Here is a 15,826-nt window from a genome sequence, read left to right on the forward strand (position 1 = left end):
GAGAAAGAAAGAACTAGCACTAGAGAATAAAATGATTATTAAGTGCTACAGAAAAGAAAAGAAAATAGGTCATGCGATGGGGAATCCCTGAGTGTAGAGTTACCCGCATGTAAACCGCCATGAGAGAGAGAGCGGTCTCCGCCATGAGAGAGAGTGAGAAACGTAATTTGTATAGTCATGAGAATACATGCAGATGAGGGCTATACACGAGAGAGAGTACACTCACATGACCAAGGGTTCCAAATCCATGCATCGACCAAGACCGGCAAAGAATAAGAATAAGAAAAGAATAGAAAGAAAATGCATTGTTATACTTTAATATCTCATCCATGTATGGTTATGATATTCTCCATGGGTGATGAGAATAGAAAGAAAGAAAAGAATGTTAAGAGTTATAAGTAGAGAAAGAACAAGCGAGATTGAACTAGAGAGAGTAACAAGAGTACGAACAGATTTGTACGGGGATTATAGAGTAGAAGATTTACTTACTGAGCATCTTTGTGCTCACCCCATTGTTTTCTCTGTTTTTCAGGACATAGGTGAGAACGTGGTCGGATGGACGTCGGCAAGCGGGGAGACTTGACTGCACTGTCCACTGTCTTTTTGATAGTCTTGTACAAATGATGTTGTACTATGTAAAGAATGTATTTATTAAGTAAAGAAAATTTTTGGACCCAACCTTTTTGATAAATATACTTGTCTTTTTATTGATGTATTTTATGAATATGATAGTAGAAAGAAGTTGTTATAGCCTTGAATTGGATCAACTGGTGTTGTTAGGCATCAGGCTATTGATAATTGGGTTGTGGTGCATTAAACTGATCTTATGTATGCTTTGTTGCCAAGGCCATGGCTGAATAATATTGGAAGGGGTGTTGTAGAAGAAGACGAAGAGGCTACTGCTGCTGCTGATGTCAAAAGGGTGCTGGATAATTTTCGAGGATGAGGAAGTGGTTGAAGACAATGATGAAGAGGGAGGATGGAGGCTGCCGACACTGCTTTTATTGTGGGTGTATATAGGACATTTATTTCTTGTTTATAATGTTGTATTTTCATGTAATTGACACATTTCAGATTTATAGAAGACCAATTTAGTATTTATTGCCCTATTTTGACTTTGAGTTTATTTAGTAATCTTGTTAAATGGAATTTGTATGTATTGATGCAAATAGGTTGTCAAATTGAGGAGAAAATATGGAATTAATGTGTTGATGCAATTATGTTGTCAAATTGAGAAGAAAGTTGAAATTAATATGTGTTGGTAATTTTAGGTTGTCAAATTGAGGAGAAAGGATGGAATTAATATGTGTTGGTGATTTTAGGTTGTCAAATTGAGGAGAAACGATAGAATTAATATGTGTTGGTGATATAAGGTTGTCAAATCGAGGAGAAAAGCTAGAATTAATTTGTACTGGCCATGATCTCTTAAACGATGTCTCATATCGCTTAAGTGACCAAGACTGAATATACTAGATTGCTTAAGCGAGACCTGGATCGCTTAAGCAATTGTGCATTTGGGATGATCTTGATACTACCTTTGACTAGATTGCTTAAGCGAGACCTAGAATCGTTTAGGCGATCGTGCACTTGGGATGATCTTGATTTTGCCTTTGACTAGATCGCTTAAGTGATGTATGGTATCGCTTAAGTAACCAAGGCTAAATATATTGGATCGCTTAAGCGAGACCTGGAATCGCTTAAGTGATCATGCAATTGCGATGATCTTGATTCTACGTTTGACTAGATCGCTTAAGCGATGTATGGTGTTGCTAAAATGACCAAGGCTAAATATACTGGATCACTTAAGCGATCGTGCACTTGGGATGATCTTGATTTTGCCTTTGACTAGATCGCTTAAGCGATCAAGGCTAAATATACTGGATTGCTTAAGTGAGACCTGGATTGCTTAAGCGATCGTGCACTTGGGATGATCTTGATTCTGCCTTTGATTAAATTGCTTAAACGATGTATGGTATCACTTAAACGACCAAAGCTAAATATATTGAATTGCTTAAGCGAGATCTGGATCGCTTAAACGATCGTACACTTGGGATGATCTTGATTTTGCCTTTGACTAGATCGCTTAAGCGATGTATGGTATTGCTTAAGCGACCAAGGCTAAATATACTAGATCGCTTAAGCGAGACCTGGAATTGCTTAAGCGATCATATACTTGGGATGATCTTGATTTTGCCTTTAACTAGATCGCTTAAGCGATGCCACAAGTTGCTTAAGCGATCAAGGCTAAATATAGTAGATCGCTTAAGCGAGACTTGGAATCGCTTAAGCGATTGTGCACTTGAGGATGATTTTGACAATAATTGGCTTCGATCGCTTAAGCAATTTGTGGCATCACTTAAGTGACGAAGACTTATATACATTGGATCGCTTGAGCAATCCCTTTTTTTGTTTTGACAACCCCATATTAAGTAACATTACTGTTCACTTCGGACGTTCACAACATCACAAGATTTGGAAGAAAAAAAAGCAAATTAGCCTTGATCGCTTAAGCGACATCAGTTATTAACACATATTGAGTTTTATGTCATAGCACACTAGTGTAACACATTAGTAGAAACGTACCTCATTTCACAAATGAAAATGACTAACAAAAATAATAGAATGACAATAGATCATTCAGTTTTATCTATAGTGCTGACTGACAAAGACCCTACTGTTATTTTCACATTCTATTGAAATGAAAGAAATAATTAATAATATTAAATATTAAATAAATGAAAAGGACTAACAAAAATAATAGAATAACCGTAGATCATTTAGTTTTATGTACGGTGCTGTTACTCTACAAAACCATCTACACAAACAATCTTTTGACTGGTCATTCAAACTTCGTTTAGTCCTTGAAATAACAACTCTTTTTAAAATCAGACCAAGAAGAATCTCAAAAAAGTGTAATATTTATCAATGCTCTGAAAATTTCACCGTCTTCTTCTTCGTCCATATCTCAACTCTGAAGCCATTTTCTTGCTCGAACTCTTAACATCTTTATGATCCGAAGAAAGAAGAAGAGAATCTCTTCACTAAGCTTGCATGGTTTTGTAGTCCTCTTCAACCCAAATCTCTATCCTTGAATTTGAGGATGATTATTGTCAAGTACAAAGGAAATTAGCCATGATCGTTTAAGTGACATGGACTATCGCTTAAGCGATCATGACTTATGTATACTGCATCGCTTAAGCGATCTCTTACATCGCTTAAGCGATCCTACATTTGAGAAGGAAATATTCTAAGCACAAAGGAAATTAGCCTTGATCGCTTAAGCGATCACAACTTATGTCTACTGGATCGCTTAAGCAATATCTAACATTGCTTAAACGATCCTATATTTGAGAATGAATTATTCCAATTACAAAAGGAATTTAGTCTTGATCACTTAAGCGATGTGGGCTATCACTTAGGCGATCATAGCTTATGTATACTAGATAATGTGTGATCGCTTAAGCGATATCCTGAGTCACTTAAGCGACCAAGGCCAATTTTCTTTGTACTTGACAATTCCTTCTCAAATTCAAGGTTGCTTAAGCAATATGGGATCTTGCTAAAGCAATCCTGTACAGATAAGCCATGATCGCTTAAGTGATATATAGCGTCGCTTAAGCGATTAAGGCTAATTTCCTTTGTACTTGACAATAATCATTCTCAAATACAGGATCGCTTAAGCAATGTAGGCTCTCGCTTAAGCGATCCAGTGTACATAAGTCGTGAGCGCTTAAGCGATATCCCACGTCGCTTAAGCGATTAAGGCTAAGTTCCTTTTGTACTTAGAATAATATATTCTCAAATTCAAGGGTAGAGATTTGGGTAGAATAGAACTAGATAACCATGCAAGCCTTGTGAATAGATCTGCTTCTTCTTTCTTTGGAACATAAAGATGTTAAGAGTTTAAGCAAGAAAATGGCTTCAGAGTTGAGATAAGGATGAAGAAGAAGACGATGAAATTTTCAAAGCATTGATAAATATTATACTCTTTTGAGATTCTTCTCGGTCTGATTTTAAAAAGAGTTGTTTTTTCAAGGATTAAACGAAGTTTGAATGACCAGTCAAAAGATTGTTTGTGTAGATGGTTTTGCAAAGTTACAGCATCGTTCATAAAACTAAATGCTCTACAGTTATTCTATTATTTTTGTTAGTCCTTTTCATTTATCTAATATTTATTATTATTAATTTTTTTTTTCATTTCAATATCCTAACCCCTATTAACTCCAAACCCACCCTCTCCACCCTAAATTGTTGCAACCAACTAGCCTGCAACAAATTTCAAATTCTATTATAAATTTCAAGCTCCATCCATATCAATAAGTTTGAAAGACAACTCATACGACAAATCTTCAGCGGTTGGCCTTGGCAACTCTCTCAATTCACTAATAAGTCTTCAACGGTTGGCCTTGGCAACTCTCTCGATTCCATCATTCTTCTTGATGGCATAGCTAAAATACAAGGACGTAAAATCAGTTTAATGCACCACAAAAGATTGACATTCAGCCAAGAGAAACATAATAAGTTCATCAAATCGCTTAAGCAATCTGTTATTCACTAGATCTGATCTGAGCAAGCGATCTGCTGTCGCTTAAGCAATCTGGTGTTCACTAGATTTGATATGAGTAGCAAATTGCTTAAGCAATAGAATGTCGCTTAAGCAATCTACTGTTATCTACAGATCTAACGGCATGTTGCTTGCTTGCTTTTGATCGATTGGAACCTAATTTTCTTGATTTGCATGTGATCGATTCTGGCAACTACTTTTTTTGTGACTAGGCTGCTTGCAAATTGAGCACTTATTCATCCTCCAAGGAACCTCACAGGCTGATGGAATACGCTTAATCCTCTTTTTAGTCTTCTTGAATGGTGGATGAATGATAATGTCAAGCAACTCTGGCGGCACCACCACTGCTCTTCTGGAGGAACTGGATATATCGTTTTTGAATAAGCCAACATGTATTGGTTTGCCATATAGATAGGGGAGCAAAGTTCCGTGTAAATTCTTGAACCAAAATCGGCTTGTGTTGGTGTTTCAGTGTTGCTAGTGCATAAGGATAAGGTAAACATTGAATGTCAAGCACTTTACAACTACAAGTTTTACTAAGAAAGTTAATTAGGGCATCCGGACCATAACCGCACACGGTGAACCCTTGAGCATTGAGAGGATAGGCAAACAGTGCATTTCACAGTTCCATACGTTCTAGCAATAATTTTTCAGCTGACAGAATAAGGGTTGTAGTAAAATTATCTGACTCCGTACGACGCTCATGGAACCACTGAGATAATGTCCTTTGGATTGCATCAAAAAGGGCAACAATTGGAAACTTTCTTTCTATTAACAACTTCGAATTTATGGACTCAGCTATGTTCATGGTCATGACATCGAACCTTCTTCCAGGAAAGTAAGCTCGCTCGAAACTAACATCATGCTCTAAATACTTAGCAATTCTATCATCCTTGATTCGAATTTGTCGGAAGTGCTCCTCAAACTCATCAACTTGATAAGCTTTTGCTACCATGTAGTATGTTTGAAGGAGGCCAACACACTTAAACTTTTGTTTTATGTTCTCGCGAAGGTGCCTTATACAGAATTCGTGATGTGCTTGAGGGTAAATAGTGGCAATCCCCTTCCTTATAGAGTTGTGCCTATCAAATATTATGCACAACTCGTAATTGTTAGGCACTATCATAAGCATTTGCTGAAAAAAAAAACAAGTCCATGACTTGTCCTTCCTTGAGTCAACCACATACCATGCAAAATGATATGTGTTATTCTCACAGTCCTGTGCAGTGGCCACCAAAAATATACCTCCATACTTTCCCATCAAAAAGCAACCATTAACAACCAACACCTTTCTAATGTTTACAAAACCCCTTATAGCAGCACCGTAGGCAACAAAAAAATATTTAAACCTCATATTCTTGTCCCACTTCAAAGCCATCTTGCTACATTGGTTTGTCAACTCAAGCATATAACAGTACGCTTCTAATACTGCATACCCGTGCTCTAGTGTGTCCCTCACAAAATCTTGTGCATGTTGTATCCCTTTTCAGCATTTCCAGTAACTAACATCGCATCCAAACTCTGTGCGCACAAGTCTCTGAATGTCTTTAGAAGATGGACCTTTCCCTTCAACAAACTGACTTTTGACAAATTATCCAATAACATTAGCCGAAGCTTGTCGATGCTCGCCTACAATATGTCCCAACCCATATGTGTGCTCACGGGTATATGTGCTAACAATAAATTTTTCGGACTCCGCCAACCATTTACAATAAACCCGCCACTGCACTTTTGGTCCAACATGCAACCGTTACTACCGATGAATTAGACTTGTTGGTGATGAACTCAAAATTACCTCTCACGGCAATAAGTTTTAGCTTCCTCACCACTTTCTCGTTGTTGTCAAATAAATACCCTACGTGCAAGTTTAATCCATCAGTAAAAACATGAGGTGATTCAGTAGTACCTGCAATTGCCACTTTTGAACCTGCAAAAATGACCATAGTGTTCTCTTCCTCACAAACTACACCTTCTAAATAATATGCATTTATAGGAATCTCTACATTTGTGGGAACATGTATGACGTCCTCCTTGTCTACATTTTAATTCTACCCCACATGACCAACATCTTCTACAGTGTCCTACTCACCACCCAAATCACTGCCTACTCTTGATTTTTCAACTAAGAAATCAATGCCCTCATAGTTAAAATTAAAACCAGCATTCTCTCCACCAACTTCCTCGTTATCCCTTTCCTTTGAACCAACTTCCAACGGTTTATCCACAAAAGAAACCCTTAAAATCGGCCTCAAACCATTATCATCCACATCAAGCATATATAACTTCACACCTTCATCCGACTTTAATAAAGCAAGGGGTACCTTAAAATGTTTAGGAACTCTGCTTAAAACATACTTCACAACTATATCACTACGTGAGCAACTCAAATCACCTCTTCTAATTATTTCATCAATCAATTCATCAAAACTAACCTCTTTGCTCACAGCAATTGGTATAACTTTGTTCTTCCTAATCCACTTCCAACAACTTTCTTCCTCCACCCACTCACCAAAATATTCAACACCCAAAACAACTTGTCCCATGTCTAATAATAGCCAAGTATCTATAATGCAAGAAAAACAATTATTAACCGATATATTAAGGGTTGACAAATTTTAGAAAGCATCTGCAAAGTCTCGTAAGCAATGTGGTGTATCGCTTAAGCGATCTGATATATCGTTTACTGGATCACTTAAGTGATCTAGTATATCGCTTAAGCGATCTGGTATAAATAAGCCTGATCGCTTAAGTGATTTTATGCCATATGCCTGTTTGCTTAAATAATTTGCAACCATTTACTAGACTTATAACAGATTGTTTAAGCAATCTTCTACTATATACCTGATCGCTTAAGCAATCTGCGATATGCTGCATTATACTAGACATACCAGATCGCTTAAGCGATCCATCAGATCCATAACATATTTTCAGTCATCTCCACCTACAATTGGTGCTACCACCCCTAGCTACCCACAATATAAGAAAATATTCAACAAATTTCACTCCTTTTAACTTGAATTACATCAAACACAACCCAAAAACCTAAACAACTAAATCAAAATCATAACCCAAACCCAATCCATCATTATATCTTTGTAAATCAAAATATAAAATGCAAAGAGGAGATACACATACCTGGATGAAATGTTAGGAGGAGGAGGAGGCAGATCTTTGACGGAAAAGATGTTAATGGTAGAGGAAGAAGAAGGTGCTAATGGCGAAGAAGATGTAGATGAAGCTAAGAAGAAACAACAACCGGGGGAGGGCACAGTTCTGATGCGTTAATGGCGGCAGGAAGAAGAAGATGTTTGGGTTTGTTTGCAATAATTTTTGGTTTTTGGGGACATATTATAGTTTTTAAAAGATTACACAATACTTCATTAATCCTAATTAAGCACTAATTATGTTTAATTACCCTTAATCAATAATGAGGCTATTTAGTTAACACTTTAAAACTTCACAGCCTTTTAATTAAATTTGAACTTGATATGGTCTTTTAATAAAAAGCCCCATCTATATCTCAGCTCACGAGTTTCTAAAGCTAAATCTAAAGCAAATAAAAAAAAATTAATAATAAAAAAAAAAAAAACCAACAATGAGATGGCCAAGTGGTAAAGGCTTGGGGCCAAGGGGTTTGCTCCCTCTGTGGTCCCAAGTTCGAATCACAATAACGGTTGCTAATACTATTGGCCACAGACCATAAGGTTTGCCCTATTTCAGAAGCCTTGTTCGGTGTTAGGGGACTAGTTGAGGTGCGTGTAAGCTGGCCCAGACACCCCCGGTAACAAAAACAAAATAAAAAAAATGGTCATGTTTTCGTGTTAAAATTAATATATAGTTTATTTGTGTTTTCTTTTATAATTGAGTTAACAACTTTCTCCCACCCAAATAATGGTTTAATGACACTTTTCCACCCACAGACTTTTAAAATATTATTTTACTATTCAAATTTATATTTCGACAGCGAACAGAGAGCAAACTCGGTCAAGGCTATTGGGGCTTTTGAAAAGGGGAGGCTAATGAATATTTTGGTGGTAGAATGTTAGATTTTGGTATATCGGTGGGAGTAAGGTTTGGAAGGTTTTGGTGAGTGATAATCAGAGAAGAGAATATTGGTGATGTGGGCTCACAATGATGCTAGAATTGGAAACGAAATATAAATTTAGATAGTAAAGTAATATTTTAAAAATCTGTGGATTTGAAATGTAATTAAACCATTATTTTGTGTGGAAAAAAGTTGTTTACTCTTTATAATGAGACACTTTTAACGTGGTTATATAAAAATACCCCATAAATTAACTAGTACAACGTGAAATTGTTGCTCAATGGCCAATGTTTTCTTAATTTCTTTCATTGTTAAAAGCGATAAAAGATGACGGTGTTGAAAAAGATGGTATTTTGTTCTTATGCATTTGTTTGTAACTAGATTTTGAAAGAAAGTTGCGTCTAAAATATAGTTTGAAATGTGATTAGTTTACCCAATTTTTCAAAGAAGAAGAGATTGGCAGGGTTGTTTTAAACAAATAAAAATTAGGTTTACGATGGGTAAGCGGCAACAATACCTTTGGCTCCACCAGTTTGTGCAATCGTAAGATTTACAATAATTTATGTTTCACAATTTCATTTGTCTCATTTTACACAACACTTTTGTATTATTGTGGAGACTGTGGCTAATTTTCACCTACCCATTTTGAAATTTGTGGCTTTATAGTCAGTGATGAATTTAATTATTGCCTTGGAACTATCTTTAATCATTCACCGTTATCCCCAAACATCAAGCCGTGATTGATTAGAGGAGAAGAAATTATTGAGCATTTACAAATGGAGTGTGCACCAAAAATATGTTACATCATCTTAATCAACAAATAGTAAAGGGATAACTATTAATTACATACACAACTTTTTCACAACTTTTCTAAAGTAACAAAATCTTCAATTAAGAGATATATAGTGGTGATTTGTTGTTAATTTTAAAGAAAAATAATGAAAAGAAGATGCTTTTCACTTCGCTTTTTTTTTTTTTTTTTTTTTTTAATGACTGAGGGTGTCCGACAAGAAAACTACTGTTCGGGTAAGAGCTCCAATAGTCTCTCCTATTAGCAACTGTGGGAACTCGAACTCAGAAGATCATGTTAGATCATTCTCTAACTCTTTTATCATCAAAGAGACTTGAACTTATGAGATCATGTTAGATCATTCTTTGCTCTTTTACCATCAGACTATCCAATAATGATTTGATGCTCTTGTGACTTCTTTCTGTTAACTAAATTTAGTTCTTAAATTAAAAAATAAAATAAAATAAAATAAATAAGGACCAAAATTTTTTTTAAAAAATTTTAAAAAAGAACTAAAAGAAGAAAAGAAATCTCTTTCAATCCTTTTTTTATTATGTAATATTCTTTTTACTTTTTAGTAATTCTAATTTATTTTTAAAAAGAAATAATTTAAATGTATACTATTATTGATATAAAGTTAAATCTAACTCAAAGTAATTTATTATTGTCTCTTAATAGAAGGAAATGCAATTTTGTTCCCTTAATTGAATGATTTATAACTCCCGCTTTTCTATTGAAATATTTTTAAAATTTTATACCTAATTGATAATATCCTAATAGTAAAACCCTCCCCCCCTTTTTTTTTTTTTTTTAATTATTATAAATTTAGGTGGTTCCACTTGACTTACATCAAATTTCTACGCGTTCATATCACCTGCCTTAATTAATCATTCTTAAAATTGTCTTTACGCGACTAATTCCACCAAATCCAAAAACGCGAAACTACAAAGCGCCTACTTAAAAAACCTTTTTTCCCAAGTCAAACAGCTTACGCGACGTCGTTTGCTACATCTTTCTGTTTCTCGTTCCGCGTTAGTCAAGTCAAGTACTTAAAACTTAAAAGTAAAGGCAACGGATTTGATCGAAGTAATTAAATTGAACAAATTCCTGATTCCTCTCTCGCAGTGACCAACAGCAGCCAAGCAGAAAAGACATCATAACGTGCTGTATGTGGTGAAAGAAGAAATGGCCATAGCTGACCAGAAGTCACCGTCTGACAATAAAGTATGGGGGTTCTTCAAGCTGCCGTTTCGACAATCAGGTAACACGACGTCGTCTTCTTCCTCCACGTTGCATCACCACCACAATCAAACTAACCATCACATGGAGGGATCGAATCCGCATGCTTCCAATTCAGTGTCTTCCGTTGCGAGGTCTATTTTGCCGACTCGCCGTCGCCTCAAACTCGACCCTGCCAAAAAGCTCTATTTTCCTTGTATGTTCTTTTACTATCTTTATTTTTCATATTTTAAATTTTGTTAAAATGTGATTATGCTAATCACTGACTTGAAGCTCGTAATTTTGATTAAACTATCCTTGAATTGTGTAAATTCTTTTATTTAAATGCGGTTGTGTTATTGTGTTTGAAGATGAACCTGGCAAGCAAGTGAGAAGTGCGATCAAGATTAAAAACACCAGCGGCAAGTCACATGTAGCTTTCAAGGTTCATCACAGCTTTGAAGATTTTACTTAAAGTATTATTTATGTTGTGTTTAGATTCTGGTTTATCCAATAGCTACCTGATTGAGCTGCTTGTTATTGTTGTTTTAGTTTCAAACCACAGCACCAAAAAGCTGCTTTATGCGTCCTCCGGGTGCTATTCTTGCTCCTGGCGAGAGTCTCATAGCCACTGGTAATTGTTTTTTTTTTTAAGTTTGGTTCAAGTTGGTGTTTTGCTTGTAATTTATGGTACTATCTATTGTTTTAATGATTGCTTATGGGTTTTTTTTGCTTGATTTTGAATGGATCTATTAGTGTTCAAGTTTGTGGAGGTACCAGAGAACAATGAAAAGCCAATGGATCAAAAGAGTAGGGATAAGTTTAAAATTGTCAGCTTGAAGGTGAAAGGAGAGATGGACTATGTTCCTGAACTGGTGCGTTTCACATTGAATACAATTGCTACATTTACTATTTGTTGTAATGCTTTTATATAATGATGTATTGACAGAAATACACTATATACTTTGATAAACATCATGCATTTCATTGATGGTTTGTTAAAAATTAGTCTTGGTGAGCATGTAATGATTTTAGGAAAATTTACTTCAGTTGATCAGTCTATATTTTATACTGGCGACGGCTAGAAGTTCTTATCAAATTCAACTTGCTGCAGGAGGATATTTTATGTATAAAGTGTTAGTATTTCAGTGCCTCGTTCGTAAGGGCATTTTTATAATCTAAAGACTATATATTACTGTAGGCAGCTAATTTGTGAGTGTGCCTGTTGTCTCCAACGGAGAAGTAATAACTAAATTGGGGGGCCAGTTTCCTTCAGCATCTAATTTTGCTGGTGTGCTTGGATAATTTCACTGGATTTTTGTATGCAGAGTCCATACATGATGAAGTAGGCATCTCTTGTTGAAAGCTAGCTGGTTATATTAGTTATTTGCCTTTATTTGTGAACAAGCAAATGCCTTTTTTGATTGGGGCATGCACAATATTGGGGTTTTTGTATCATACTTTAAGTTGCTTTGTTGCCTTTGTGTGAGGGACACTTGTGCTAATCTTTGCAAACTACTTTGCTGCTCTTAAGTAATTTTATTTTCTGCAGTTTGATGAGCAAAAGGATCAAGCAGCAACAGAGCAAATATTGCGAGTTGTCTTTCTCAATCCCGAGCGTGCTGATCCTGTAAGTATCATTTGTACTCAAATAATTTGAAAGACACTGCCCTATTCAATGTCTGCTTAGAGAATTCCAATTTATGTGGTTGTGCCTCTTTATATTCTGAAGGCTCTGGAAAAGTTGAAGCGCCAGTTGGCAGATGCTGATGCTGCAGTTGCAGCTCGCAAGAAGCCTCAAGAAGATGCAGGTCCTAAGATTATTGGTGAAGGGCTTGTGATAGATGAATGGGTAAGTTATCTTAATATCATTTTAAATTTTACAACTGTAAACTATTGCTTACATTGTATGGTTTCTGTCTGTCCTATTATCCTTCGTGCAGAAAGAGCGTAGGGAAAGATACCTTGCTCGACAGCAGGTTGAAGGAGTAGATTCAGTATAGAATGGTTATGCTTCTGTTTGCTTTGCCATGATTAAACAAGAATTGAAATGATTCACTGTTGAGTATATATCTCCTCCAATCTTACCTTGTAACGTGAATGATATATCTTGCAAAAAGTCATGTAGGAAACTGAAACATCTGTTGTGGTAAAATTGTAAGTTGAATTTTTGTCATTTGAGATGTTATAAACTTTGCTAGGTTCCATCTTGTAGGTAACATAATTTTGATTGTCTGCAAAATAGAACTGTTCTATATGAGATGTAGTACACTAGTTGGTAGCTGAAGCTGAATCAATGGTTGGCATGTTTGATTATATTATATCTATTTATATTGCTGACAGCCTTGAGAAATGGGGAGGAGGAATTCCTTTATAAATGTTATTTTCAAGTAGTTTATTGGTCTAGTGCTTAATGTCAAAATTTTCCCCTAATAATTTAATTGTCGTTTTATTGGTGAATAATTAATCTCGCATAGCATATAAGATTGACAGTGATGAGACTTACAGTTAAGCGGCAAATAATTTTGCGAGTTGCAACCATACAATTGAATTTTTTTTTTTTTTTTTCCTTCCTACTTAAAAGCTGACTTATTGGCTCAAATTGCAAAATGAAGCGTAATCACAGAGTGGCGATATGTTGTTATCCAATGTAAACTTTTTTCCAGCTGGCATCTGCTATACGAGATATGAAATTTCATTAATCTCTGCTACTTCCTAGGTGTTTGTAGTTTTCTCTGTAGAGGTTGATCACCCACAAGCTCATAGGGACAGAGGGAAACCTTTTACCTCTTTAATTTTGTTGTTTTCTTGGATCATTGGTTACAGATGACTAAAACCTACAACAAAATTAGCTTTTTCTGTAAGTCACAGAATCCGCAATATTAAAAAAAAAAACTATTGCCTCTCCTGTTGTTTCCTCTGCTGGTTGGTCGGTTACTGTCAGTCGGTTTCTTTCTAACGTTATATGGTCCTTGTGGATGTCATGCCACACGCTCATCGCTCATGCGGTTATGCAAGAGACACAGAATGCCACTATCCCAGCTTTAAATCACCGTCTGATTCTTCACCTGCCATACAGTTCATAAATGTACCAAATCATCCCACTCCCACGCATTCCCTAATATTGAATTACCCAAAATTGGGCCTATATAAAATTGCCAGTGTTTTCCAATTATCAAAGGCTGATCAAATATCGTTTAAATTTACTTGTAGCATTAATAATGAAAGAAATCGTATCCATATCATATCACCTAATCAAATTTTGGGCATATTTTTTTTTTTTAAGTTCCATTGTTAATGTGTGCATGTAAAGCGTGGTGGCATTGCAGATGACTTTCGAGATGAAGTTTCCAAGTAATCCTCTTTTGACAGTTGACACCACCAATTCATACAAAACCCCGCCACTGGTAAACCCATAAACCATGGCTGCCACAAGTGGTTTTGCTTTTAATTAAATATCCCCAGAAGGGCCAAAACCGCTTCTCTCGCCAACTGAAACTAACCACTTGTTCTCTATATATGTCTCTACAACTTAATAATCTTCTTCTACATACACTGCAAAAAGCAAGGTATTACAAATTGAATTTACATTGCAAAAAAAAAAAATAGACTTCACAGAAGTGAAATCAAAGATGAGTTATCTCAGAAGAGCTTGCATGGCAGCTAGTGTGGCTGCAGTGGAAGGTCAAACTGATTACAGCTCCAAATGGAACTCCACTGTTCGACCTCTCAGTGCTACCAAGAAGAGATACACAAATTCTAGTTCCTCCAGTGAGTCATCTGATGATGGGAATGGGCTTTATTTCAGGGATGGCCAAAACAGAAATCAGGCCCAAGACTCTCTGCACACAGTAATGTACTTGAATTGCTGGGCACAAACCTAAGACCAATTGTTGGGAAGAAGAGACTACAACACTGTCACAAAAAGCAATTCCTTATGGCCCTCAAGTAGCTAAGCTTACTGGACTATGAAGCAGAAAGCCAAATATGTCAAGAAGTTTCTCATTTTCAGAACTGAGATGTCATTGTTGCTCTAGCTTAAGCTTAGCCCACAATTCAGGACTGTACAAACACATCCAATAATCCATTGTTCTAAAAGCAAAATAGTGAAATATATTATTTAACTTGTTCATATTATCTTAGTCTTGCCCGTCACATATTATTCGTTTATTGATTTGTCTCAAAACCCCTGTTATTAACTTTTATAATTTAAGATTTGTCCATCCCTATCAGAACATCTATTTTTCTTAACAATGAATTAAAAACAAAAATTGTTTTGAAAAACAAGAAATATTTCATTACAAATTAGGCATAACTACTCCCTTTGATATCATCCATTAATTCACAACTTAATTTGAAAGTCATATTTCAACCTATACGTTCTCGAGATGCCTAATAACTAACAAACGGCAAGCGTTTTTCCTTGTGCGATCCTATTTCAATGGAAACATGATAAATCCATCCGCCTATATGTCTTGCTCTTACTGTTATATTGGGAGTTACTCTCCATATTGCTTACAATAAATATATTGTAAATTTTTTTTTTCATTTTGATGAAACTTTATTTATAATTTTGTTTGATATAAATTTTGCCAGGAGAGGATCAAATATTGAACATTCCGTTACTTTGTTCCCTCTTGTTAAAGTAGTCCGTCGTTTCTTTGTTGAATTACATGTAAAAATAACCAAAGTTGGATTATTATTTAACAATTAGTCATAGTAAAGCCGGCTTCTTGTAAACAACTCAAATATTAAGGGCTTCTTGGCCTATTGCTATGTCTCTTCCATGGAATTTTTACTATAAATGGGAGTGTTTGTTTAAGATCTCCATAACCCAGAAAAGAAATAGCTTCAATAACAAAGTAGTAGTAAGAAATACAGAAAAATAATGGCCACCAAAACATCTGTGTTTGTTAATTTGGCTTTAGTCCTTGCACTTCTCCTCGCTATCTCTGTGGCTGAAGGCCACCGAACTTTCGGCGGTAAATATTCCACTGTTAAACATCAAATTATTATTAATATATGTGAATATTTGCATAATTTTTATATGTTTATGAAACATTGGTAATGTATTTATTTGGTTTGAAATGTGCAGCTGGGTTCCTGAAGGCGAAAAGCGCCCCACAGTGTGAGTCAGTGACTGGGGTGAACAGTGGGGATACATGCTCAGCCATTGCAGAGGCATTCGGATTGACAGCAGACTTATTTG

General features: G+C 35.7%; 1 protein-coding gene across 1 annotated transcript; it reads left to right on the top strand.

Moving 5' to 3' along the window:
* Positions 1–10,461: 10,461 nt before the first annotated feature.
* LOC116139705 (vesicle-associated protein 4-2-like) lies at positions 10,462–12,938 on the top strand. The gene is made up of 7 exons (XM_031425359.1): positions 10,462–10,834; positions 10,989–11,062; positions 11,170–11,251; positions 11,374–11,492; positions 12,170–12,247; positions 12,350–12,469; positions 12,561–12,938. Exons 1-7 carry the CDS (start codon positions 10,585–10,587, stop codon positions 12,618–12,620), a joined length of 783 nt encoding a protein of 260 aa, XP_031281219.1. The 5' UTR covers positions 10,462–10,584; the 3' UTR covers positions 12,621–12,938.
* The last annotated feature ends 2,888 nt before the right edge of the window (positions 12,939–15,826 follow it).

The sequence above is a fragment of the Pistacia vera genome, unplaced genomic scaffold, assembly GCF_008641045.1.
Source record: "Pistacia vera cultivar Batoury unplaced genomic scaffold, PisVer_v2 Contig358, whole genome shotgun sequence".
Classification (NCBI taxonomy): Eukaryota; Viridiplantae; Streptophyta; class Magnoliopsida; order Sapindales; family Anacardiaceae; genus Pistacia; species Pistacia vera.